We start from the raw sequence: 27,206 nt of genomic DNA, 5'->3' as shown, positions 1-27,206 counted from the left end.
GCACGAAATTTCACACCACAAAAAAAAATTGGGGGAACTTAACTGGTGAAGGAAATGCAACTAACATAAAGTAGTTCGAAAAAAATCTGTTCTTTGATACATCTTTCTTTGTCTACTATCTGAGTTATTCGCTCGTTGCCGAGATTTTTTACAAATCGTTAGTAGACGGCGCTCAAGCCGATTCAATGACAAGACTTACGTAAATAAACCCATTTGGAATCTGTAATCTGTAATCTGTAAACCTAATTTACAACATGTTATTTGCCAGCTTAGGGTCGGTCCGTATAGTGAAAAACTGTGACCTCGGGCAGCATTTTCAAGACCTCGGTCACAGTTTTCACTATACGGACCGACCCTAAGCCGGCAAATAACATATATATATCGTCACTGTATACCCATTACCACATCGCGGTAGACTAAGTTGTGGGAGGAGTCCACTCCTTTCCATGACACCACTCTACATCTCCACCAATGCCCCTGAAAAACGTCCGGAAATATACAAAATATTAATCAGACAAGAACACACGAAATTTGACTTTAATCCACCCTCTCCTCCCATTACTCAGAAATCTCTTTATTCTTAAACGCATAGTATTATAAATTGACAACCCTAACCGGGAGACGAGAGCTGATAAGAGAGCTAAGAGCAACGATAACAAAGTGAAATAAATGTCATTCAAATTTACAAGCAGGCCGGAGATTTTCAAGGTGGGAGATTGGGGTCCTGATCGAGTTGACTGCCCAGGACAAACGCCCTCCAAGCTCGCGAGAGATGAAGACGTTTCAGACATACGGGAGCACCCTATGTACTGCGCAATATCTTGTTGAGAACAACCCAACAATCTCAAAGCATTAAACAAACACACCTGGATATCCACTGTGCGAGATATCTCCGAAGCCGGTTAATTATGGCTGAACCAAAAAATTAAAAGGTTATGGAACTAGCATCCCTAGTGCGGTCAGACGCCCTAGAGAAACATCTGAAGCTAAGCGGGCCCTAAGTGAATCACACACAGGAAAGGTAACAAGTTATCTAGTTGACTGGGAATTAAAAGCAAACGGAGGGAGGACCCTTGAATAAAGTTTTAGTGAGGGTTAATCGTAGCAGGTAGCCTTAACGATCCTCTAATTTCAAAACCTGGCTAGCCAAAAGCCAACCCAAATCTGACGCTCTATTGTCGCCCGTAAAGAAATCAATGACAAAAAGCTCAGCATCTCGAACTAAAACATATTTATTAACTGTCGACAGCGATTGCCAAACGATTATCTTTTCCCGTAAAAAAGCAAACTAATTTCTGAAACTTAACAAAAGACGATGACACTGCTTGCGACGAAGAAACAGCCAGACCTGCTTGCTTGGTTGGCGTGATCGAGACGCCCGAGGTCATAAAGATGGACCTGAGCTAGCCGAGCACGGACGTCTATAGTAACAACGGCCAAACGGCAGGGAGACTTGTAAATCATTCCGGAGCACGCTGAGGCGTGAACCCTTGTTTGCCCTAATTTATTTTTATGAATGACGAATTTGATAACGTCATCCGCTGTACGAGACGAAATACTCTCTCTCTCTCTCAGGCGGGGTAACCGACGCGAGGAACGTGGAAAATGTCTCCTCCAGAGCCAACTTCTGAAGCTGACAAAGCGTGCAGCCAAAAGAATACTTTAGTTTTAGAAGCGTATTACGCCTTTAATAAGCAACAGGATCTCGTCCTTGGGGAAAGCGGGTATTACAGGCGCGGTGGCCACTAAACATGCCTGCCAAAATGTGCATTCGCATCATTGGGATGTATTATTAGGGAGTTTTAGCAATGACGGCGGCGACGGCGGGGACGACGCCTTGTAAAAAATGAATTAATATTTTACCTTCGAATGTCGCAACTGTGTAAATCAGTTCAGTACGCGTATTGGTCTAAAAACTTGCTCAGGCTAAACATGCACCAACAGCGTTCAATTCCAAAAGAAGATACGAAAAATTAACCATTGCGGTTCGTGTTCTCCAAAATACGTAGAATTTAGTCATTTCACGTTGTTGTTTTGCGGAGGACGGCAAAGAAATGTACCAAAATTCAAAACTCACGTGGGCAGCCATTGTTCTGCTAATTAATTGTTCTGTTTGGTGACACTCTCGTCGCCGTCGCGGTTTGCTAAAACTCCCTGTTGACACGAACCGCGGCGACGGCGGGTTTCCAAGGCCGCGGAACCTTGAAAAAGATCATAACAAACGAGGAAACCTATTGTAGGTTACGCGCCGATTAAACAAACGCAGAGTGAGAAGGGGAAATCAACACGGTTCCGTCGCCTTTCCTGCCGAGCAAAGGACAATCCACTGCTACAGACCCAAGGGGAGCCCACCAAAAACTCCTTAGACCCAAGCCCCGAACTACCTGAGTAAGGGCCCCTCGAGAATTCTGATCCCCACAATATCATAAGAGTGCCCCGACTAAAACAAAGGGCGGTGAACCATAAATGTTTTGCCCCAACGTAATGGGTTGTACAAAGGCGTTAACCCCTTGGGAGGCCAGAGTGGGCCAAGGAGAATAATGAGAGCGTATCTGGGCAGAACGGTCTGACATGAGATCAAATGAATAAGGACCGAAACCGTACCCCACCAAATCCAAAGATCCCTCCGACAGCACGCAGTCGAGGACAAAACACGCCCGCGACGGCTTGTCTGTTGGATTGCCGTGAGAAGGGACGTAATGATATGAATGGCAAAAATTCAATGAATGAGTTGCCAGTAATCGGATACCCGTGTTTGCGCAAAGAACTCGGGTATCGTCGGGGGGCAAACACTGCTAGTCGCTAGAAGGAAATGTATGGCGAAAAGTTGTTTCGAGGTACAAGAAAACGATTTTTGAGAGAGATTAACGGTTTTTGGCCGTCGTTTTTATCGCGAATGGATTTGGGCAATGTTGATAGTGAAATATGTAAGTTTTTGTTTGAATAACCGTGAAATATGTGACAAAATCTACCGATAAACTCCGTTGCTTGGGTGAGGTTTATTGTGAAATTTACATCGCGTAATGGTCTGAAAATATTACAAAATTAATTAGGTATAAATCGAGAGGAAATAACCCAGTAAAGCCTTTTAAGTTGTGTACAGGCTACTTTTAGCTTTTTTGAAAGCTCAGTCATACAAACAATACTGGAAATAAGCCCGGTGGCGATCATTGTACTGTCTGGGGTTGATTTAACGACAAATGAGTCCGCGCAACTCATGCTGTGCGGCTACTGTGTTTCTCAAAGCCTTTGTTTTGCTTTTACAAGCACGTATTTCAGTGAGTTTTCTTTTCTATAACAGATCAAGGGTGGCTCCTTGAATATATCTCTGAGTATTTGTATTTAAAATTGCTATTTGTGCGTGATTACTTATGCTTTCCAAAGTTTGGCATTGACGGTTGAGTGAAATTGCCCGACACTAAGGGTAGTGGTTCCTTCTGCAATTTTCGATTTCTGTTTTAGAGCTTCTTTTCTGTCTTTATATTTAACTTCTCGGAGGGTCTTCTCTACCATTTGCTCCGGGTAGCCTCTCGAGATCAGGCGTGTACTGAAATTTTCAATGTATTCTTCAATGTATTTCACAATAACCCTCACGCAAGCAAAAGGGAGTTTATCAGTAAATTTTGTCACTTATTTCACGGTTATTCAAACAAAAACTTGAATTTTCCATGTATCAACATTGCCAAAATCCATTTGCGATAAAACAACGGCGAAAAAGCGTTGATCTCTCCCCAAAACCATGTTTTTGGGCGTCGAAACAACTTTTCGCCATACATTTCCTTCTAGCGACTTGCAATGTTTACCCCCTGACGATCCCAGAGTTCTTTGCGCAAACACGGGTATCCGATTACTGGCAACTCATTCATTAATTGACGGCTACACAGTAAAACCTCCTTAACGGATTTGTTGACAAAGGATTTCTTGCGGCCCAAATTCTCCAAGGAAGCTTCGAGGGTTCGATTATCAGTTTTAACATAAACCCTAAAATCACAGATATGATTCCTGGGAGCAAGCAGGGAAAGCAGCAAACTCTTAGCTTCGGGAGAGTTGTTGTCATCCGAAGTATCTAGTTAATAAACTCTGGACTCCGTCCGGCTTTTCCCTTTTTGAGGACAACACCGCCCTCACGAGCGTTTAGAGATATCGAAAAACAGGGCGGCTATACACCCTGACCTCCAAGGAAGGCCATCCGGCCAATCGCCTAAGAAACGCCAATAAGAGAAACTCGTCTCATTACCATAAGCGATGCAGTTTCTGATGGAGCCACTACAAAAATATAAGTTCTGAATATTGAAAGGACACAGCACGATTGACTGTCCCAAAAAAAATTAAGCCCGATGTATTAAATACTTTTTGTGCCACGCAGGTTTAACAATTCAAACTTTACAAAGAATGTATAATTCGTTCGCGCTTTGACACCCAGAAATATTCGAATATAAAATTGAAAGAGCCAAACACTGCACCATTCACTAATTCACAAGCTCTTTGAATGTGTGCGTCAAATCGTGTCTAGCCTGATGCAGTCTCGGGGCAAATTCTTTTGTTAATGAGGAAAAAAGTAAACTAAAACGTTATCAAAGATCACTATATCCGAGCGGCGTTTTCCCTGAACTTTATCGGCTATCTTGGAAAAACGCGCAAGCTGGGATACAGCGTTAAAGAGTTAACAAGCATAAAGCATGCCACCAGGGATGTCTGAACTAAAGGACACGACCTTTCCCATGAAACACTGCAGAGTCTCAAAATTGACCTGAAAAGATGATAAAATGCTTTCCCTCAAAATCCCAAACTTGGTCTTCTTATCCTGGTGAATGAGAGAAAACTGGCGCAAAAATCGCACCGGAAGCCTCAAAAACAATTGACTGTGGAAGGGACACACTTCGACTTGCCAGCTTCTATCAAAAGTAACACGCAATGCAAGTCGAAGCCTCTGCTCTCTGTGCACTTGGAAGAGAAACAGAACGCGCCAGAGTAGAAAGAAGCTGTCAAACATCACAGCCAGCGCAAATATAGTGATAGGGCGGCATGCGAAACGACAAGACCGAGATTGTGGTTGATGAAGGCACTCACTCTCCCCCCTCCCCCACCTCCAAACAAGAGACAGCTTACGAAACACGGAAAAATTTCCCACCCGAGCTCTCCCCAAAACATTATCTGACAATGGATGGAGTCGGACATGATGATAACAACTTTCATCGTAAACTATTGTCTGGAGATGCCCAGGCAAGACATACCTGAGGATATCTGACAGGTGATCCAATTTAACCGGAAGATCCCTGATCCACAAATTAAGAAAAAAAGGCTTTGACGGTTCGACTGTAATGGAACTACGTGGGGCGGAGACTCGCCTCAAACCACTGAAACTCCAGAGGACCCCGCTGAGCAATGGTATCGCTGATGAAATCAAAAAACTGTGTGCAAACAGCACAGTTCTTGACCCACATTATGATGGCGGTAAGCGACTGCGTATGACAGGATTTCCCTTAGAATTTCCCCCCTAAATGGGATGAAAAATCGCTTTACCCGAACACCAACCACAACTATCTCGAGAAGACCCACAACAGAAAAACTATAACAAGCCAGAAAATGCACAATATCCGACAAAAGCCAGGAGGCCAATGAAGGGTTGGCTTCCCTGTGACAAAGAGCAGACAGGAACAAGTTCAGTTGACCGCATGTGCGAGTCCTGAACCTCCATGTTCCGACAGGCGAAAAGAGGGAATGACTCGCCAAAAACGGAGCAAAGAAAAACGTGAACGAAACTGAAACGATGCATCGAGATTTGACAGGGAAACCAACCCCTCGTTGACCCCAGAATCCGAACCAGGCCCAGAATAGAGACACACAGAAGGTCCCCCTAGGATCAAAGATGGGAAGGTTTAAAAAAACAAAAAAACGACAGGAACAAAACAGAAAATATTTGCAAAAACTAATCTAACAACAGATATTCCTCGCAATCAAGCGCGGTAACTGATCTTCGCTTACAAAGCGGAAAGCCCCAACAAGCACGAAACAATAAAAACAAATATTCCTCGCTACATAGCGGTATCACATCGCTTAAAGAGCGGAAACTTCCAGCAATAAAGAAACAAACTAACAAATATTCCATCTCATCGCTTAAAAAGCGGAAACTTTCAGCAATAACAAATATTCCTTGCTACATAGCGCTAACTCATCGCTTAAAAAGCGGAAACTTTCAGCGATAAGAAATTTTCTTCGCTACATAGCGGTAACTCATTGCTTAAAAAGCGGAAACTTTCAGCAATAACAAATATTCCTCGCGTACATAGCGGTAACTCATCACTTAAAGAGCGGAAACTTCCAGCAATAACAAATATTCCTCGCTACATAGCAGTAACGCATCGCTTAAAAAGCGGAAACTTCCAGCAATAACAAATACCCTTCGCTACATAGCGGTAACTAATAGCGTAAAAAAAGCGGCCTGCAAAGCGGGAAACATAACACAGGGAAAGCAAAATATAGAACGACAAATATACCTAGGCTAGCCTACAGCAGCGAAAACCGGTAAATAATAATGAGAACAGGCAAAGAGAACGAAGAGACGAAAAAAGCCAGAAAAACCCGAAAACATATACAATAAAAGAGAAAATACCTCGGCCGCAATCACTGGAGGCGGTTCAACGGCCGCCGGTTCTTCTGGAATCTCAATAGGAGCTGGCCAAACAGGGAGTTTGCCCATCAAGGAAGAAGGCTGCTGCCGGTTGACGGTAGTACGCGCAGCAACAAAACCTTCCTCCATCGGAACGCCGGCAAAATGACAATGATCACTAAAGGCAAAACCCGGTAATTTAAACGAAGAGACCGCAAAGCATCATGGCCGCCCTGGGGCATAAAAGCATGGTGGAATTTGAGGGATTATATCAACTTCCGCGATGCGCTAATTATGTATGCAGTGAGAATAGTAAGGCATCTCTCCCGTTTCCACTCTCAGATCGGTTCGGTTGTTTGAATTTTTGTTGCTTTATCCAGTAGGCTGGAGCAAAATGTTTCAACTTTGAGCTTTAGGGGAACAAACATTGAGGTCAGTGTGGCTTTGAATCACAGACCGGCCTCTCGGCTCCACAAGAGCTTGCGCTTAGAAAACCTTCGGTGACCAAGCCTAAAAGCGGAGCTCCTAAGCCGGGTTGTTCAAAGCCCGATTAAACTAACAAACAGCCCGATTAATTGCGAGGTTTTTGTGAGGTTTTTTGTTTACATTTTTTCGTCTTCTGTCTTGAGTTTGAATAATCTCAAACTCAACAAACATAAGCAGTAAAACATTTTTATTCCAAGACAAAGTTTATAATTGGGTCAACTTTTAAACTTGGGTTAGCGTTAACCGCCGTTCGAACAAACCGGCTTTGATTACAACAAGGTCACCTGGCCTGGGTCCGCGATTCAGTCGAAAATCAACACTTGATCAGCGGTCAACTTCAAAAAAACTTGTGTTCTAAACCTGAGGCCTCCATATGTAATGGTTAGCGGATGCCTTGTTTTCACGGTGTCAACTAACCTTAACATGGATTTCCAATCTATTAGTAGACCTGTTATATAGTAATGATTAATTATTAGTCTGCTGGTCTCCAGATCCCAGCCCTAGCCGGTTCATTGTGTTATGGATTACACCCATCCCCCCATCCCCCCTCCGGAGAGATTTTGTTTATACTCAGCTCTGTGCTGCTGAAGCCTCCAGTAGCTGTTCATTCATCTCTCACGGAGATTTTCATATGTCATTTTGACGGACAGAATTCTTGGTTTTTTTTTTCCAGTTTTCTTGAGCAACATTGCCGAACTAGTACCTTTTTACATTCTAGTATCATATTGAATTGGATAATTTCCCATCAATTTACGTTATTTTCTGACTTTCTGAGGAAATATCTAAATCCAAGGAGGTGAATCCAATGTGGTGAACTTCGTGACATCATGCAACCTTATATTACGTCATGACCAACAAGAAATATGTCATCCTGAAGAGCAAGCTGAGCAATATCTATTTAATGGAAAAGTAATTTACATATGTCTTATAACAACGAAATCCCAGGGGTTTCAACGGGGTTCAACCAACCCGCACACTCCGCCCTCCAATCCTTGTACCGCGGAAGGAGAGGGGGCGGGGTGGGTGGGGGGATTCAAGTCTGCATGATAAGATAAGATATGATAAAATAAGATAACTTTATTTATACACGTTTTTTTTTTCTTTCATCAGTCAATTAAGTTACTGGACATGTATCTACCCATCTACCTACCTACAATAAAAATTAATAACAACAATTCAAATAGAAAAAAAAACTGCTTTTCATGGAGGCCTTGTCTAAAAATTTACTTAAAATTAAGATATTACTTAAAACTGTGGCGACTTAATTTAGACTTGAAATCGGTCAGTGAAGATGTTTGTCTTAGGTCTGTAGGTAAGTTGTTCCACAACTGAGCTCCGCTGTACGAAAAACGTCTCTTAAGATAATCAGTCAGAGGTTGTGGAAGAACTAATTAGTTTTCGCAAGTACGTCCACGTGCTAAGTGTCCTGGTGCCCCAAGAGATGCAAGCCTCCCAGCTTTTCGACACGTTCACGTGTAAAGTGATTTACAATTTGGTAGTCAGTCAATCATCTGCTTAGGATTGACACGAAGCATCCACCTCATCAATTTGTAATTAAAGACACGCTATATAAATGAAACAGCCTAATCAGGACAGAAAAAGTGGGATCTATCCCTTGTCGAAAAACCCGAGAAGACAGACCCAAGAAGGTCAAGCAGCCCGAGGTTGCCATCTTGTTGATATCTCTAGGGAGGCAAACACCTAAAACAAAAACGGGTCTACAGAGGTATGAGTTACTCAAGAATATACTTATTTAGCATTAATTTTTTGTTTTCATAATTGCTCCAAGTCTAGGCTTTGGGATCGATAATGAAGAAAATTATGGATCTTGATTCTCCTGAAGAAATTCCTAAAGATATGTCTAAAATGATTTCGAAACTTTTGACTAAATGTGAGATAAATGTAAGGATTAATGCCACTGTAAGAGATCGTTAGCCAAATAAGAAATATGTGTAAGTTTGGACTGATTTCCACAAAACCCCCGACATTCAAAGCAAATAAAACATCGAAAGGAAACCAACACATTACGTACAAGACTACAATTGTGATCATCATCCGGGTAACTTTTCTCGCTGTATTTATAGCTTCGGCCTGTCCTTCATTCTGATTGGGACCTTCTCCTGGCACCTCACGTGACCATAACTTGTGACATACAATTGTGTACAGAGCTGCTACTACAAACAGAGGTAGGGCAATGTTAACAGCGGCTAAAATTAAATGAGAATTTATCCACTCTGATGAGAAATCACAGTAATAATAATGCTTTGTTTTGACAACTTCTCCTTTAACAAGGACGTTTGTCGAAGAAACAATAGCCCAAACCCATAATACCAAAATTGTTTTCTTTAAATGTTGGGATACAGGTGAAGATATTAGAGGTCGAGTTACTGCGCAAAATCGTTCCACAGCAATCGCTACAAGGATCCAGTTTGAAAATACGGGTGGAATCACTAAGATCTCCAGAAACAACTTGCATGTAACTAAACCAAGAAGTCCCCCAAACCATTGGCTCCCTAAAGAATTAGTGCGGACAATAAAGCTGGTTAACTCTGCGAATGTAAACACAATATCGGCGCACGCTTGGTTTAAAATCAGATAGTTGGTAGTGTTCTTCATGGAGTTATCTGTTCGTATAATGTGAATGATGACTGAGTTGCCAAACAGTGACGCAGTAAATATGGCACCGTAGGCAAGGTAAATTAGCGACGTAATCAGGATGTGTGTTTCTCCGAGGACTTCCGTAACGTTTCCTGGTGATAAAAATAGATGTATGTGTTGGATAAAGATTGAACTGCACAATTGGTTTACTAAATAAAATTGTTTCCGTTTGGTCACGTGTTAGCTAATGCATGTTTCATGGGCTAGTCAAGTATATGCAGAAAAAATGATATACTGGGCCCGACTGTTCAAAGCTCGATTAAGCTAACCCAGGATTAAAAAAAATTTTGATTTCAGTTTTGTAACTTCTCGGTGAGGTTTTCTGTTTATAATGTTTGTCTTTCAGTTTTGAGCTTGGCTAAGCTCAAACTACACATGCAAAACGTGAGCAATACATCGGTTAACTTTTAATCCTCGGTTAGCGTTAACCTGCTTTCGAACAACCCGGCCCTGGACTCTGGCATTAATTTGCAGTCAGAGATAAACATGTTGCAGGAGAAATGGAAACTGATTGCGTGGCATTCTTTCTGTATAAATACCTTTAAAGGAAGAATGTTTGAAAAAATGAATACAATACTGAATATGTGCTTGAAACTGAATCTAATTACCTTCAGTGTGAACATCAAGGCTTTCGTTAACAACACGTTGAATATTGAACATCTTACTTTTTGCTAAAAAGGATCTATTATATGAAAAATAGGTATCAGATTGGTAAAACGAAGTTTGAATAAAAAAAGAAGTACTCAAGCAATCCACGACCTTCCAAACACCCTATAATGCCTAAATTCAGAGATTTATACTTCATGATTTTCAAAATTAATCCAAGGGAGCCCACAGTAATCGAATGACTTAAGGAAACTCAAAGAAAGAGAGATAACTGCGAGATGAATGTCTAATAAGGATTATCATTATGCACTGTAGTCACCATCTGTCTTCTCATTGGCTAAAAGCCTACAGATAATTCTGGGAAACAGTGCAACCTACAGATTATTCACTAATTTGCTAGCAGATTAGTGAAAAATCCGTGCGTTGCGCACGCAATTCCAAGACCAATGTCAAGTTCACGGACAGCGAAGTAAGAACATGGCTTGTCGAAAATAAACTGTGTTCGATGCGATAATGCGTTTGTCGTTATTTTCTTTAAAACAGAGTATAATAAAACAATTATTAGATTCGGTTTTTGTGACATCCGAAACAATCAAGGTCTCGGTGAGTGTTATCAGCCTCAGCCTTCGGCTTCGGCTGATTACACTTACCTCGACCTTGATCATTCCGGATATCACAAAAACTTCATCCAATAATTGTTTATAAATAATCACGCAGGACAAGCTTTGACTCGGCCAACAGGGACAACTTTTTTCTCATATAAAAACACGTTAAAGATGCCTGAGGGGGAGGGTTGCCTCGGGTAATCGAAACCTGATACTGACTAAGGCATTAGATTACGTAACGTAACATAAGATGTAAGGTCTCCTTCAACAAGCTTAAGTTCAATGAAATTTTTTATTACACCTTTTTGTGCTTGAAAATTAAGATAAGATTAAAAAGAATATATGTCAGCTCCATCGAAAAGTACTAATGATCAATTACTTTACACATCATTTCATAGGCTGAAAATGATTTTGCCCAGAGGCGTTGACATTGTCACGGGCATGTTGTTTGGTTTTTAGAACGTTCCACGCCATTTTCTAGGACATTTTATAATTTGCAATGGTTTCAGTTTCATTTCGGTGTAGAAAAGGGCCTATAGTGAACAAAGTTTTAAATTCAGAGGTTTCAAATTTCAAAAGACAAAATCCTGACCAGAAACCATGCTGAGATGTGTGACTTCTTAACATCGGTGCAATATTGTGAATCTCTGGTAAGAGACCTCACTACAACACTTGGTTAATGAACTGATATACGGTCACAGACATAGTATAGGAAGACAAAATATCTCTCGTAAATATGTCGGCGTAAACGGCAAATTCACCGCACGGTAATGCGAGAAATAAACTACTTTACTCTCGGTTGTTTTAATTAACAATCAAAATGTAAATTACTCGTGTGGTCGTTCAAAGATCTGCCAATTAGATTCTCATGGTCAGATGCCTCTCCTTCCGCGACAGGTTGTCGTCGCTTGGCTGCTCAAATTTGATTGATGATAAGACAAACGAAACCTGCAGGACAAGGGTATATTGTGGTATTTGCTTATCTACTGCACTAGTTGTCGCCTATAGGAGGATATCAGTACAAACAGTGGCATCAGAAGTTCAAATAAAAAGCTTTAATTGAATTTTTTTAATAAGCTTGCCGCATGACTATTTCCACAAAGTCTGTGTTGCCTTATTTTAATAACCTTCTACCCTTACCTTGAACAATAAGAAAAAAAGAAAATATATTCAGTTAAATATATATTAACTTTGTTTTGAACAGCTTACACTGAGTTGAAATGGCCAAAGTTGAATTTGGGATTTACTGTTTCGCGTTCGGTTTCCTTCGGTAATCGTTCTTTAAGCACAAGAGAAAGTCTTTTAAAAATCTCTCATTTTGTTATCATTTTTTTTCTCATTCTGATGATACATGCATGGAATATATTTTCACACATTTTATAGAAAAATTCATATTAAAACTGGTACTTAGGTTAGGAAAACCTTGCAACTCGCTTGTAAAGTGTCAATTCTGCAAAAAAGAAAAATAACATAGCTACCTACCAAATAACGATGTAGTAGGGATGTTTTAGGTCCCTCTACCGCAGTTGTAATCTTGTCAGTGAGATATTTCAGGAAAAAAAAGAATCATTGGTTCCGTTAGTAACCAGTACAGATATTCCAAGTTGCTGATGTGAGGTTTAAAGATAATGTAGCCAACGCAATTTCGTATAATTCAAGAAAATCGTTCAAAGTATATCACAACTTTACTTACTATGTTATTTTCTTGTTCGGTTCGACGTTTATCTTCTCAACATCGACAACAAAGATTTTCATGGCGACCGGTGGTCAACTTTCCTACTTTGTTTATTTTCGTTTTCCGGATAACTAAACAGGTGTTTTCAATTTCATTTATTTGAACTGTACAAGACCGCAACTGTTAATTTCTACAAACAGACAGACTGCCCATTGTGTTTTTTCTTTTGTTGATTTAAGATGTGACTACAACATAATGGGTTGGTGAAACGCAGGCAAAATTTCAACGCAACATATTGCAACATTTTGAGCACAATTTTTTTGCTCACGCTTTGCCACCCTGTTGTATCATAAAACATATTGCAATATAGAGTAAACGTTGTGTGCTTTTGGCTATGTCTTATAAAAAGAGTTGAACAAACGCAATCTTTGACTTAAGTCAACATGACTAAGTTCACATGTTTTGATGTGTTTTTAATGTACTCTGTACTCTCCCGTTCATATTAAAAAATAAGAATGACAAACAATAAGAGGAATTGAAGACACTATATTCTCCCTTCTATACGGTAGGGTCATTTTCCAGGAGACAAAGTCAAAACAAACAAGGACAAAGTGTACCGGTTATTTTTAGTCCTACTAAACCGAACATAAAGTTAATTTTTATTTCACTTCAGGTATACTTTTCCTGATCTTTTAATGCTGGTTCAATTTCATTAGAACACCAATTCTCATTTTCTTTGATTTTGCACTACCCCACCAATCGATTGGCTGAAAAGACGTTCGCCACTTTGTCACCTAATCAGAAGTAAAACCAAAACCATGCTCACTCGCTCGCACACCTTCTTCCCGCGCTATGCGTCAGCTACATGTATTTGATTTGCGTTTTGATTGGTTCTGCAGATGGTCCGTATAATCTGTAATTCTTCAATTGACCAGTATAACTTTTGGTATGAATCGAAAACTTCTGTATAGTTTTGGAAGTGAGAACAAATTTCACGGACATTTTTTGGGGATTAATTACTCATCGTCATCATCGTCATCATCATCGTCATCGTCATCGTCATCGTCATCGTCATCGTCATCGTCATCGTCATCGTCATCGTCATCGTCATCGTCATCGCCATCGTCATCATCATCATTTTAGACTTAGCTTGACTAAAAAGTGAGACAATCACTATTTCGATTCGTGATCAGCTTTAAAACTTACAATATATTTTTACACTTCCCGTGAATTACTTTTCTTTTATTATCTTGTTATTTCGAGGTGCACCTGGAAACTGTAGCTCTTAGCTAAGCGTGCTGACCAGGATAATTTTTATCTCTATTTTTAAGTTAACATTATCGAAGAAAGGTGTGAAGCTAAGGTTTGTCATTTCGCACTGCCGCTGAGTGACGTGCACCTATTTTCAGATCAGCGATCAAAGAAAGATTTAGTGGATGCACGTTTCTCGCTCAGGCGATTAAGGGGCTGTTGTGACTGCTATTGCGCCATGGGAAACAATGCCACAGTTAATGGTTATGGCAATTCTTCACATTGAAAATATAACGCCGAATCTGGCCCGCTATGCACAAAAATTTGCACAGCGCGAAAAGGCTTAGGTACGAGTTTAGCGCTAGAGTGTTGCTATATGCATAGCGGTTTCCCCTTTAAGGTCGCTATTAGAGATGACAACAGAGGACAAAGCCAAAGTATTCATTCTTTTCATTCTTTTATTTTCTCTCTTCCTACTCAACACGATTGCGTGCTCCTCGTGCATCTATTTGTGTTATATTTGTTCTAACTCTACGCTCCGGGATCGACTACTGGGAAGAACGACCTGTCTTATCGTGATTTCCCTAAAGCATCGTCCTAAAGTCTTTAAAATTATTGCGAAACAATTGATTAAATACTAGGTAAATACAAGGGTTGAGTGCACTATAAGCGGTTGTCAACCAATTTACGAAAAAATAGATGCTGGTATTCATGCCCCAATAACTTCCAAAATGTAATAAGAAATATATATCCAGAGGAAACCAGCCAAAAACATATAATACCACAATTATAGCAATCATTATCCGGGTAACTTTTTTTGCTCTTTTAATGCCTGTATTAAAAAATTTTTTAGAACAAAGTGTTTATATCGCCGGCCACCAAACTGAAAATAATGTCAATTCTAATGGCATTAGCTCAGTTTGTTTGGTCAACCGTGAATTGGCCATGATGTCATGTGCTCACGCCCACCGGGAGTTCACACGGATCAAAGATTTCTCTTTCATTTTGTGATCACATTCCCTTTTTGCCTTGAAATATTGCCTCGAAATATTATAAGCTGTTTTCATACATTTATTGTCATGATTTTATGAACAAGAGGACAGTCAAATGTTTTATGCAATACGACCAATTGCACCGCTTTTAAATCAGAGGAATTAAATATTATTCTTTAATAGCTAAAATTGTTGTGATTATTTTTATGAAGTTTCGACCCAGCGTTTCCGTTTGAGCGAAGGAAGCTAATGATCTTGTGTAAAGTTAATAATCAAACTTACCGACATTTCTCAAGTTCAAGGCGAATGCTTTAAAGTCTTTGTTTGGTGAGTGACACGATTGCATCTTGTGGAATTCCAGGGTAATCCAAGAATCTCAATAAATGAAAAATGTCCCAGAAAAAGAAAAGCACCCTTAAGCTATTTACTGGCTACCTCTACCATACCTTTGGAGCTGTCGCAACTGTTTTTTTATACCCCAATCTTCCATCCAGGAAAGAGTTATACGAGTGGTCAAAACACTTTATTGGTTTTTTGGCTCTATTACCTTTGCCAGATATTAGGAACCACAAAAGATTGATTCGATTTATACTGTAAGTCCACATCAGTCCTTTTCTTCACGCGTAATCAATGAAAGGTTGCGACTGGGGTCGTAAACCTCCTTCACACAAGAGACTGAGTTACAGATATTTAAACACATTTATCAAGACTCCCTGAAAAGGGTTTTTAGCCACAACACCTGCTAAACCTAAAACTGGTTCAATTAAAATTAAGTTGAAAAAGCGACATCCAAATATATACATTAATAGGAGGTAAAACCTACAAGTAAATAAAACTGAATTATAAAGAATGCACTTGCCAGAGATATAGACGAGAATTTGAGAAAATACGTTAAAAAGAGACGCCCATGAAGGGATTCAAAGATGCTTTGATATAATTTTATCTAAGTTATTCGTTGACTGTAATTACTGGGTAAATAGTTCCGACAAGTTGTCGCTCGGCGATGCGTGAAGGATCTTTGGTAAGTAGATATCCAGCAGAGCTCAAGGTCCAGCATATCTTCGGATCGAAGATTGTTCATTATGTGACGTTGTCCTATGCATAAATGTAGCGCCAAGGTAGTTGGCGCACAAGACAACAGTTGTTAAGAAATAGTCTGTTCTCGGGACAGAACAACTCAGTAGTTCAATTTGAGGCTATCTGGAAGTCGTGTAAGGCCCTGCTGTTGAGTCTTTCTCAAAAAAAAAGGGTAAAGCAGCCTTCCTATCTTGATCTGCCATGATGTGTCCAGTGACCTAATCAGTGAAAACGTTTGATCAATTAGCTCAGTCAGTTTGTTCGGTGGCCTGTCAATTAGACTATGAAATCAGACCTCAAAGATCAAAGATTACCTTATGAAAATACTTTCAAGGGTCCATGTTGTGTCGCTCATCACGTATACCAGTCTCACAAATCAAAACATTCAAGCGTTCACCTAGAAGAAAATTGATGCATTCTTAAATAGTAATACTGTATTTTCGAAACGGATAGCTGTCAACTTATCTGTAATTAACCTTTTAACAAGCCATACCTAATGAGTGTACCCAAGATTGTAGATGTTACGTGCGCAATATGGCTGCTCTGCACTCAGCACGCCACCAAAAATAGATATATCGTAACCATTCAATAAATTGAGTCAAGAATCTGGGATATGATAGATGATTAATATATGAACCACCTCGCCAAGATTTAGGTCTGTGCAGTTTTTCATTGGTGCGTTAGTTGGAAAAAAATTTCACGCAAATTTATAGAGCTTTGTTTGGAGACGCCATGTTGGTGCCCTTCCGAGGGACACCAACATGAAGGCCGTAAAGTAACAGAAACATCTGTCATTGAGGTTTGCCTTTGAAACGAAAAATTATTACTCTAGAGCTGTTCTGATAACGGCAAGGAACTGCGACTGTGAGTGTATCACCCAACGTCATTTAGATGAATTATTTTTTCTTAATCAAAAAAAGCATACAGTCGAACCCCTATAACGCGGCCGCCCTCGGGAAAATGGGAGATGGCCGATTACTAGGGATTGGCCAGTTAATAGGAGTTCGTTTGCTTTGAATGTATTTTAAAGGTGTTACGGAGGCAGCTTGGCCGAGTGGTTTAGGGTGCTGGTGTTGTAATCCGCAGGTTCCTGGTTCAAGGCCTCAACCCTGCCACTAGCGGGATTTGTTTCTCGGTAGTCCCGAGCTCAAATCCTCGGTCACGCTTTGTAAATAGCCAACTGGTCTGCCTCCTGCCAGTTGGAATTTTTAACTATGTCACGTTTAATCGAAATATTTGCTTCCTTTGTTTCAGTGGCATGCCTGTAAACTAGCTAAGCTTAGTGCTTGTATAGCTAAGTGCATGACCACTATAGATAAGATTTACAGTTTTACATTTACATTTACTTTCAGGTTATCGTGTAATCACGTTAAGACAATCAAAATTAACGTGTTTGAATGGTTCTATCAGCCATCAATTTCTATTCTAGACTCTTATCTGTTATCGTCTTTTCCAAAACAAAGCCAATCTAAGTGTATTAGATTTTCTGTGGTCGCTCAATAGGGCTGAACGACAATAGAAAGCCCTGATCGGGACAACCAAAGGGTGGCCAAGGCCGTTGATAGTGGTGGCCAGTTAATGGGAATAAATAGGTTATACATTTCAACTCACAAAATTGACCCTCGACGTTTATTTAGTCCAGTCTTCTTTGCAGCTATGCTGAGTTATGCTGCATCGTCTCTTTTAATTCCGGTTTTATCTTGTCATGAAAAAGAGATCGCTCTTTGAATAGAACCTTACAGGTTCAATAGATTGATTCAAATACTTCATCAATGAAGTTTGCTTTGTTTCATTTTGATTGATTTCTCTGCACGCTTAATTTTAATTACATCGAGTTTCCCTTTTTTAATTAAAAAAATAATGATTTGTTGTTATTATTTTAAGAACGTCAAGTGTTCCAAGAAACCTACAAAGGAATAGAAAAATGTTTTTCATGGGATATTGATGTTTCTTTCAACATCAATATCCCATAAAAAAACTTTTTCTTTTCAACCGTCAAAGTACCATGCACCATGTTATTAAAAATTAAAATAAATAACATTATTTGGTGTTAAGGAAGATCTTTCTTTCTTTTTTTTTTTTTTATTTTCCTCTCGCCCTTCTTTTTTAAAAGGCAAGGGTAATATTCAATCCAGGGTAAACAATATCATACAACCATAAGTTATGATATCCAGTGTAGAAATCATAATTAGATATCCCACATGGTTTGTATTCCACCCCAGTTATGGCAGTTAAAGGGTTCCCCTTGGCTTGTTTGGAGTCAACCTTCGTATTAATTATATCGGGTTCATATTAACATCAGAAAATAAATCCAATGTTTGACAGATTGTATTTCTTGGCACCAGACTGCCAATTTCATGTCCTAACACGCAAAATGTATTCTACATTTAAAGCCTAGGCAAGTAATAGATTTGAGATCATTTATCATTAAAATTGGGAGAAAGATCGAACTTCATTTGGTTCCTAGATGACTCAGCTTGTTGAATTGGGTTTTGTGTGTGTATTTAAATTTTAAGATATAAATATAGATTGTCCCTTGCATAGCACTTCAATTACTGTTTACATTACAACCTACTTTAATTAAAATTAACTTCTCTTTGTATTTTTAAAACCACTAAAGACAACTTTTATAAAGGGAAACTAAAGCCAGTTATTTTATCATGATAAAACACGGCGGTCATTCAAAACACGAGAGAAATAAAGAAAGTGGCCGACAGAGAACGTTTTACATTGCATTTGTCTCAAAAACCCTTTTCAATAATATATAGCGTATTGCTTTGTTTCATACATGATATTAACTGAAAAGGGCACACCTGGACTTATATTCTAAATTAAATATTAATCATATCTGTTCTTCACTTAAACTGCTCAAGCCTACATGTATTATTACATGCTATATTAATATGTTTTAGTTTGAGACGTTTTATATGATATTTCTTTTCTGACCTTAATATTTATTATCATTTCGTTCATTTCTGTCAGTTATCGTAATAGTCCTCCGTAAGGCAGGCCTAGGTTTTCGTTGTTAAAAAACAAAATGACCGCTCGTTTATATTTGTTCCAGCTCTACGCTTTGTGACCGAAAAGAGTCAATAACATTTGATATCTTTAATTTTCTACAAAATTTTTTGAACAACTCCCTGAACCTGCTTCGAAAATTCTGACTAAATGTGAGATAAACGTAAGGATTTATCCCAGTGTAGCAAAGCGTTAAGAAATTGGTTAACAGAAACAAACTGTCAGTTACTTGAACCCTATCAACAAAACGCAAAAGGACTGACATATACACAGGGAGCCAACATATCACATATAAAACCACAACGATAATCATCATCAGGGTAACTTTTCTCGCCAATTTCAGAGCTGCTGCTTGTTCTTCATTCTGATTGTTTCCTTCACCTGGTACTTCACGAGACCAAAGTCTGAGGCACACAATTGTGTAAAGAACTGCCATCAGTGAAAGAGGCAGAAAAACGTTCAAAGTTAAAGAAATATTGTTAAATGTATTCCAATCATCAAATAACGTCGTTACATCACAGTAATAATATCCTTTAACATTTTTGAAGGTTTGTTTCACAAGGTAATTTGAGGAGAAGGCAATTGACCACGCCCAACAAGAGAAAATTATTTTTTTAAAATGTTGAGATATAGGTGACAATCGCAATGGTCGAGTTACTGCATAGAAGCGATCAAGGGCGATGATCCCAAGGATCCAAACTGAAAAGTTGGGTGAAATGAATTGGATCGCTACAAACATCTTGCAAAAAATTAAACCCAAAATTCCTCCAATCCATACACTACCGGTTGAACTGTAATAAAAAACACCCGTTATTTCTGCGAATGATATCAGCAGATCAGCACATGCTTGATTGATGATCAAGTAGTTGGTAGTGGTCCTCATTGAGTTGTCTGTTCTTATAATGTGAATGATGACTGAGTTGCCGAACAGTGATGCCAAAAATACCGTGGAAAAGCCAACAAACACCAGCGAATGCAATGGGGGGCGCATTTCTCCGCATCCAGTTGTTGTGTTTCCTACAGTGAAATAAAAAAATACATATCTTCTCGTGAACTGATTTAAATATCTTAATACCTATAATTCGTTTAATATTGTTTATGGAATTGGGATGAGTGGCAAACAGTTTGTAGCACCTAGTGGATATTACATAGTCATTTTACATGCCTCATACTCAAGATAGATTGCAACTGTTGTTTCAACATTTTATTTAAAAAGGCCTACAAATATTTCTTATATTTTTGTATTAATAATTTTCTTTAAAAATCGCTATATATTGAAGGGAATAATCAAAGAGAATTTCACTGTTATGTAGTGTTTACTTGCATGTCACGCAGGGTGACATGATGGAAGAAGAGTATTTCGCTCTGAAAATTCTTTGAGAAATCAACACCGTCAATTTTTTCCTAAAATCATCATAAAACTTACGCAATAAATTGCTTTTTCGTTACGGATGGTAGCTCGCTATTTTTCCAGTGAGTTACTATTGAATTGGACTGGGTAAAAGATCATGGTCCTTTAATTTACAAGCGTATTTTCCCTAAATATTTAAATACCTTCTTTGTGAAGACTATCACTGCCATTGATCACGCATTGCACGTTGAGGCTACCGTTGTTCGACAGATACGACGAGTTCATCTTTAACTTACTGGATCACTAACATTTGGTCTACAATCAAACAAATGTTGAATTTTTGACTACGCAGAAACATAGATCCTGTGATGAAGCTATAAGGCCCCCTTCCGGTTTACAGGCCTCCCCTACAATTATACAGACAAACAAACAAACAAAAAACCAAACAATTTCAGTTCTGAGGCCCATACGGATGTAAGCCTTCCTCCACTTTATTTCCTAACGAGATTACCATCAAATAGATCCTTTGAAGATTACAAGCTATTTTTTTGCTGTCAAAATACATCGTAAAAATCAGGTTGTAAGGCCCCCTTCCAGCTCATAGGCCCTTTTATATGCAAACAAACAAAAAACCCATATCATTTGGAAGCCCTCTACGGATGAGGGCCCTCCTTTGCTTTTTCTTTTTTTTTTCCCAACAATATCAACCTCATAGAACAAGTAAGAACAACATATTATTTTACTATCTACGGAAATTCTAATAAGGAAACTGTTTAGAATTTCACAGTTATCAAACGTTCAACATCTGCAAACAAAATAATATTGTTTATTTTAATCAATTATTCGTCGGTTTGTAATTGAAATTTTGTACTCACAAAATGACTCGCTATATACAACACGCGAGTCGCTCGTATCTGAGGTGATCAGTAAGATCTTGGTTAAGAAAGCCTTCGTATTGTTTATAGAATTTGTTTGAAATATTCCATTCGAGTGAAAAAAAATCATTAAAGCAAGGTAATAAAGTGTCATTCAAATAATGATCGACAAGGTACACTGCACGTACTCTGTGATATTGTCCCTTTTGTCACAATTTGTTTAATTTTAGTTATAATGCGAAACATGGTCACTACATTCTTCATAACTTCTGAAAAACTGAAAAACATCACGATACTGTACTATGACTCAACCTCCACTCGTTGACATGTTCATGCTAGGTATATACTCACCTGTTTAATGGTGCACTGTCCAATTCAAAGTTGCGTGCATCTCGCCGTGTAACAGGGAAGCCTTTTCGCATCTCGCGTGTGATGATTCTTATTAATTTCAAGGTCGACAGGGGATATTTTTATTTAAAAAACAATGCTTTTGTTATTTAGATTTGCCAGCCCTTTTAATGACAGAACCTTACTCTTTTAGCACCACAAATAAATTGGTTTTACGTTTTTACAAAAACCGGCTATAGGAACCCGCTCCCTTTACAAAAAGCTGGAGAAAAGAGCTTATTTTTCCTCGAATTTCCACGCGGAAATTTGACATCGACAGATTAATGACAGGTTAATTACAAGGGGGCTGAACGGAGGCTTCAATCCTTTATCTACATGTTCTCCCCTCCTCTCTCATCCATCGCTTTCTTTTCATCCCATTCCCGACTAGGGAATGGGATAAATCATCCAAGTTTCATCACCATGGCTCTTTGTGTTACAAGAGGACATTGTTAAAAGTCAGAAGACCAAAACAGGCTAGTCTTAACGTTTAAGCATCCCCACAGTAAGTTGCTTAACAACAATTACAAATCTTACAAAATTTCCTCATGATGATCACAAACTCTTTTCTAAATCTACTGTTGAATGACAAGTAAATATAAGGATTGATTGCACTGAATGCGTTTGCTAACCAAACAACAAATTTCACCGCAGCATAAGGTAGAACGACCTTATGTAAACTATCTAAACCAACAAATATATAAAAAGGAAACCAACATAAGCCAAACAAAACGACAACAATAATCATCATCCGGGTAACTTTCTTGGCTGTCTTCATGGCTTCTTCGTGCCTTTGATCCTGACTGGCGCCTTCACCAGGCACTTCATGTGACAATAAATACCAGCACACGAATGAATATAACACGGCCATGGCCACAACAGGCACGGCAAAATTGAACAGCAATTCAATGATCAGGCTTATTACGTTGATCGTGGTTAGCTCAACACGGGAAAAGTCGATAACACAATAGTATCGACTACCGCTGACGAGCCATAGCTTTGCCATGGAGACCATCCCTGCAGCTGAAGCGAGTGACCATAACCAAATCAAAGAAATGGCCAATTTTATATGATTTGATATCGGGGACACATGCAGAGGACGCACCACTGCAAAATAGCGATCAACTGCTATAGCAGTGAGGCTCCAAATAGAGCAAAATGGCGCTGGAAATTTCGCCCACACTAATAACCCGCAAGTTATTAGGCCCCAGTCTCCCCCGAACCACTTCGTGAAAAACAATTCGTCACTCAGCATGGTACACATAACGGAAAATGTTATGATCAAATCTGCGCATGCTTGGTTGAAGATAAGGTAATTTTTTGCGTTTTTAAGAAAGTGCCTCGTCCGGATGATATGGATGATGACCGAGTTGCCAAATATGGAAGCAAAGATGATGACGAAATAAACTGCCGCCAGACTTGCGTATAATGCCGACTCTGTGGTGGAAAGTGCAGTAGTTGTAGCATTTCCTGATAACAGTAGAAAAGGAAAATATCTCTGCTGCACGATCAATTATGAGCTCTCGTGTAAACCAAAAAGCACCCTTAATTTAAGGTCAAAGTGCTTATAATTCAAAGTCGGTACTTTAATATTCGTAAATTTTGTGTGGCACTGAACCCCGAATACATAACTTTTTAAAAACTTTGCCAAAAGTTGCGTCTTATCCTTCTAATCAAAATTTGTTTTTGAATTAGTTTGTTTTAGCAGGTCACACAGTTTTAGCAGTAACATATTGTGTCACAAAAGTAATTTAGCTCTTATTAACCGAGCAGGAGATCTATATGGGAGAATCTGGACCGAGGTCGTGAGTACAGACCGAAGGCAGTAAGGTCTGTATACACGACCGAGGTCAAGATTCTCCCATACAGACCGACTAAGCTCGGTTAATAAGATGTTTATTATATGGCAAACAAGAAAAATTAGTTCGTTTAATGTAACTGGTTTGTACTAGCTGACATTTTGCTTGCGAACGGCGATGAGCTGAACTTAAATCTGCCAAAGCTTGTTCGTCCTCTTTACTCTTTTTTTCTCATCAGGCTTTCTGGCATCTCCACTAGTATTATTAGAAGAAAATAGTCAATATTTTTGTATTTTAGTATTTTAGTTACAACTTTTTCATCGCAAAAAGTAATCGGTCTAGATGGGAAACCTAGACCGCTTTCAGTATCGATTTCAGCCAATCAAATTCGTGCATTCGGTAGTTCCCAGTCCTTGTGAGACAGAGCCATATCGGCAAAACAACATATTAACCAATACGTGGACAGTTTTTATTTATGTCATGATTGTAGCATCAAGTGCTAAAGAGTGGTCATTATGACCCATCAAAATTAAAATCTTGGAAAGTGCTGGAAACTGTTTCGAGCCACCTTAAATAAAGACTTTAATACTAAATAATTAATCTATAAGTACTTGTTAATGGTGGCCTCATGGTTAGTGCGCTCGTCTCCGGATCGAGCGGTCCGGGTTCGAGCCCAGGCCGGGGACATTGTGTTGTGTTCTTGGGCAAGAAACTTTACTCTCACAGTGCCTCTCTCCGCCCAGGTGTATAAATGGGTACCGGCGAACTTAATGCTGGGGGTAACCCTGCGATGGACTAGCATCCAGGGGGAGTAGAAATACTCCTAGTCGCTTCATGCTACAGAAACCGGGATAAGCTCCGGCCTGATGGGTCACTTGGCTCGTATGCAGACACGTTTACCTTACTCATTAATTTGAATATAATTGAGTAAATAGCTGGTTAAGGAAAACTTGGAAATCAATCGTAGCAGAGACGAGAGGACTGAAAGAGTTTAAACAGACACAGTGAAGAAACATATTCGTCTCTGTTGCCATATGAGGACAACAGATATGACAAGTTTTAAATGCAAACAAACTTCTCAACAGAGTCAGCAGGCATTGGATGACTAAGCCTCGTCCAGTTTCTCACCCATGGCCAGACCATCTTACCAATAACTGGTCTATTAAATTTATATTTAACATTCAAAATCTGTCTTTCTTGTATTTTCAGTTGAACCCTTGTTCTTTTATAATTAGTACCAGGATTTTTCTTTTTTAGTCGCACCTTCTGTCTCCGTCTTCCACGACACGTTTGTTGGTGTTTCCATGTTCTAAGTTTTCGTCTAGGCCAATATTTCCTAAACACCGAAATTATTATTCTGTTATATTGACAGATTCTGTAATTTATGAGAGCTACATATGTATTAAACAATAAGATATTAAATGAAAGGCAAGTTATCACATTAATGTAAATACCGAATACTGAGTATCGTTTAAAGTAAATAAATTTCATAAAATCGACTGATTTGTCTGCAACTACATGTAACAGCGCAAGAAAACTTCTTAAGTTAATTTCCTTCCCAGCGCATTTTGTCATGCGCAATTTTCCATGCATCCGCGTTCTGTCATCCGCTCCACCGGTCCGCCATCCGGTCCGCCATCCGGTCCGCCATCCGGTCCGCCATCCGGTCCTCGTTTTACGAAAACTCCATAAAACTAGTAAATTCTGTACTTCGATCGTTTTTGAAAACATCTGTCAATTTCTCACATATATACCTCAAAACTTTTACGGCGCATTATAATTGTGACATTTAATAGCTTGTGACTTTAAAAATAATTAATATTCGTTTCACGCTTAATTTTTAGCAAGGTTCCAAGGTGACCAAATATAATATAACAAAGACCAATTATGGGTCAGTGGAAAGCAAAATTAATGTGTTCGCCAACAGAAAAATTATAGAATGATCTATAATTACATTTTGTCAATTAATACTGACGTCTCGTGCTGTTACAACTAAACCGACGAAAGAAATTTGGGGAAATTACGTGAAAATTGACTGTACGAATATAACATATAGTGATTACTAATTCTTACAGGAAGCCTGATTAAATATTAACACTCGTGTTATCAATTAATTGATATAGAAGGATAGCAAGGTGCCTCATCTGAGTGAGACAAATATTAATGATTTTATTCAAGGATAAGTTAAAGAAAAACATTTTATGTCCTTTTATGTCTAAGTAATGTTTTAACCATATTCAACTAACGTTCTAATTATATCCCCTTGTGTAGGATAAAATAAATTTGTCACTAACGCCTGCAGTACCGAACGGATTCTGGGCAAGCAGCAATAACAGATGAAAAAATTCAAGAAGCTGGCTGTCGAGAGGCCGGTTTCCCTTACCTTTTTCAAAGGTGTTTAGTGAATATCAACGCCGTTCAAAAGCTATTCATTGACATGCCATTTCATAAAAAGAAGAAATCGATCACTTTCCATCCGCGCCAGTTCAAAACAAATTTTGTTCAAGATTATGCAGGGGCCGACTTAAATTAAATACGGGAATCTTTATATGCCCCAAAATTTTGATTGGCTGAACAATTGTTATAGCCGGTATAAACTAAGCCATTTGCAAAGTGCTTGAGCAACGAAACATCCTCCAATAACATGCTTTCAACGGTAAACATAGCTTTCAATGTTCCACGGGTGGCAGATACGTTTGACAGCCGTAAAAAACTGACGGGCTTCACCGGCTATAGTTGTAAGAGTGTAGTTTTCTTCAAAAAAATTCTGAAAGGTTGTATGGATATCCATGTACAGTTGCATTGCTGAAATTAGTAATACATTTTTCGTTTCCTAGCCTACGTGAGTGAGACGCGAATATTCAAATTTAAAGTTGATGACTTTGGCACCCTTTTTACCTTAATGATTTGTATTAACTGGGTTATCAAACAAACAAAATGACAGTTTTCATTTAAAGTTCTAGCGAGTTACATGATGTATGTCTCCCGATAAAAACAAGCGCTTCCGTTAATTAGAACGTCAGACAAATACTGATTTTCCACCTTCTAGCAGCAAACATTGGGTCCCTGTGTTACCGGTATTACTAATGCCAACCTTGAAGGCAGGCAATCCTCGCCGACTAACCACATTTTCAGAGGAGGGACAGATAGCGAACGTCAAATAGCGAACGTCCTTCGATATACTAAAATTTTTAAATTAGATTTTCATTAATTGATTAGTTAGTTAATTAATTAGCTAAAAGGCATTTGTACTTTGTCTTATTTCCTTTTATTAACTGTTTATTTTTTATTAATATTTTTTGAAAGCGCATGTTGAATTTTCGCCACGCAAGTCCTATTATTATCACCATTATTACTGTAATCATTGTCATTATCATCATCATCATCATCATCATCATCATCATAATTGCTAGTGACTGTACGAAGAAATAATTTCCGTTTCAAACTTAACTTTTAGCAAGGTTGTAAGGCAACCAAATATAATATAACAAAGACCAATTCACAAATGGGCCAGTGGAAAGCAAAATCAATGTGCTTGCCAATAGGAAAATGATAGAATGATCTATAATTAAACTTTTTAATTAACACTGACATCCTTGAGTTGATACAACTCAATCGATGAAAGAAATTTGGGGAAAATACGTGGAATTTGTCTAAACAAATACAACATATAGGTTATGTTACATTATCGGTACGTTACTCTCATTCCGGTCTTTGTTATGGAAAATATCATCGCAGACTTCAATAGTTTAAAGTCAGTCAAATTTTGCGACTGTATATGAAATTTTAATTTCTAGGAAAATTTGGTTTTGTTAT

At 38.8% G+C, this 27,206-nt stretch overlaps 3 protein-coding genes and 1 long non-coding RNA gene across 4 annotated transcripts; all 4 read right to left on the bottom strand.

The window, feature by feature from the left end:
• Positions 1–7,748: 7,748 nt before the first annotated feature.
• Positions 7,749–12,750, bottom strand: LOC110044902 (substance-P receptor-like). The gene is made up of 4 exons (XM_020750476.2): positions 12,659–12,750; positions 12,448–12,498; positions 10,363–10,436; positions 7,749–9,846 (listed from the first exon to the last, which is right to left on the bottom strand). Exons 3-4 carry the CDS (start codon positions 10,412–10,414, stop codon positions 8,870–8,872), a joined length of 1,029 nt encoding a protein of 342 aa, XP_020606135.2. The 5' UTR covers positions 10,415–10,436; positions 12,448–12,498; positions 12,659–12,750; the 3' UTR covers positions 7,749–8,869.
• A 1,569-nt stretch (positions 12,751–14,319) lies between these two features.
• Positions 14,320–25,921, bottom strand: LOC110044828 (uncharacterized). Its single transcript, XR_016202523.1, has 4 exons — positions 25,774–25,921; positions 24,654–24,726; positions 16,275–16,357; positions 14,320–16,178 (listed from the first exon to the last, which is right to left on the bottom strand). It is a non-coding gene; the product is annotated as an uncharacterized LOC110044828 (long non-coding RNA).
• Positions 18,023–20,257, bottom strand: LOC110044724 (substance-P receptor-like). The gene has a single exon (XM_020750298.2). The coding sequence runs from the start codon at positions 19,967–19,969 to the stop codon at positions 19,010–19,012; it is 960 nt and encodes a 319-aa protein (XP_020605957.1). The 5' UTR covers positions 19,970–20,257; the 3' UTR covers positions 18,023–19,009.
• Positions 21,002–23,104, bottom strand: LOC149101963 (substance-P receptor-like; the record flags this gene model as incomplete). Its single annotated transcript, XM_089275237.1, has 1 exon — positions 21,002–23,104. A coding segment is annotated over one exon (999 nt), but the record flags the coding sequence as incomplete, so codon positions are not given.
• Positions 25,922–27,206: the final 1,285 nt, after the last annotated feature.

The sequence above is a fragment of the Orbicella faveolata genome, unplaced genomic scaffold (assembly GCF_042242905.1).
Source record: "Orbicella faveolata isolate gen_17 unplaced genomic scaffold, um_ofav_v1 contig_36, whole genome shotgun sequence".
Taxonomy (NCBI): domain Eukaryota; kingdom Metazoa; phylum Cnidaria; class Anthozoa; order Scleractinia; family Merulinidae; genus Orbicella; species Orbicella faveolata.
This window is presented reverse-complemented; position numbering and strand designations above follow the sequence as displayed.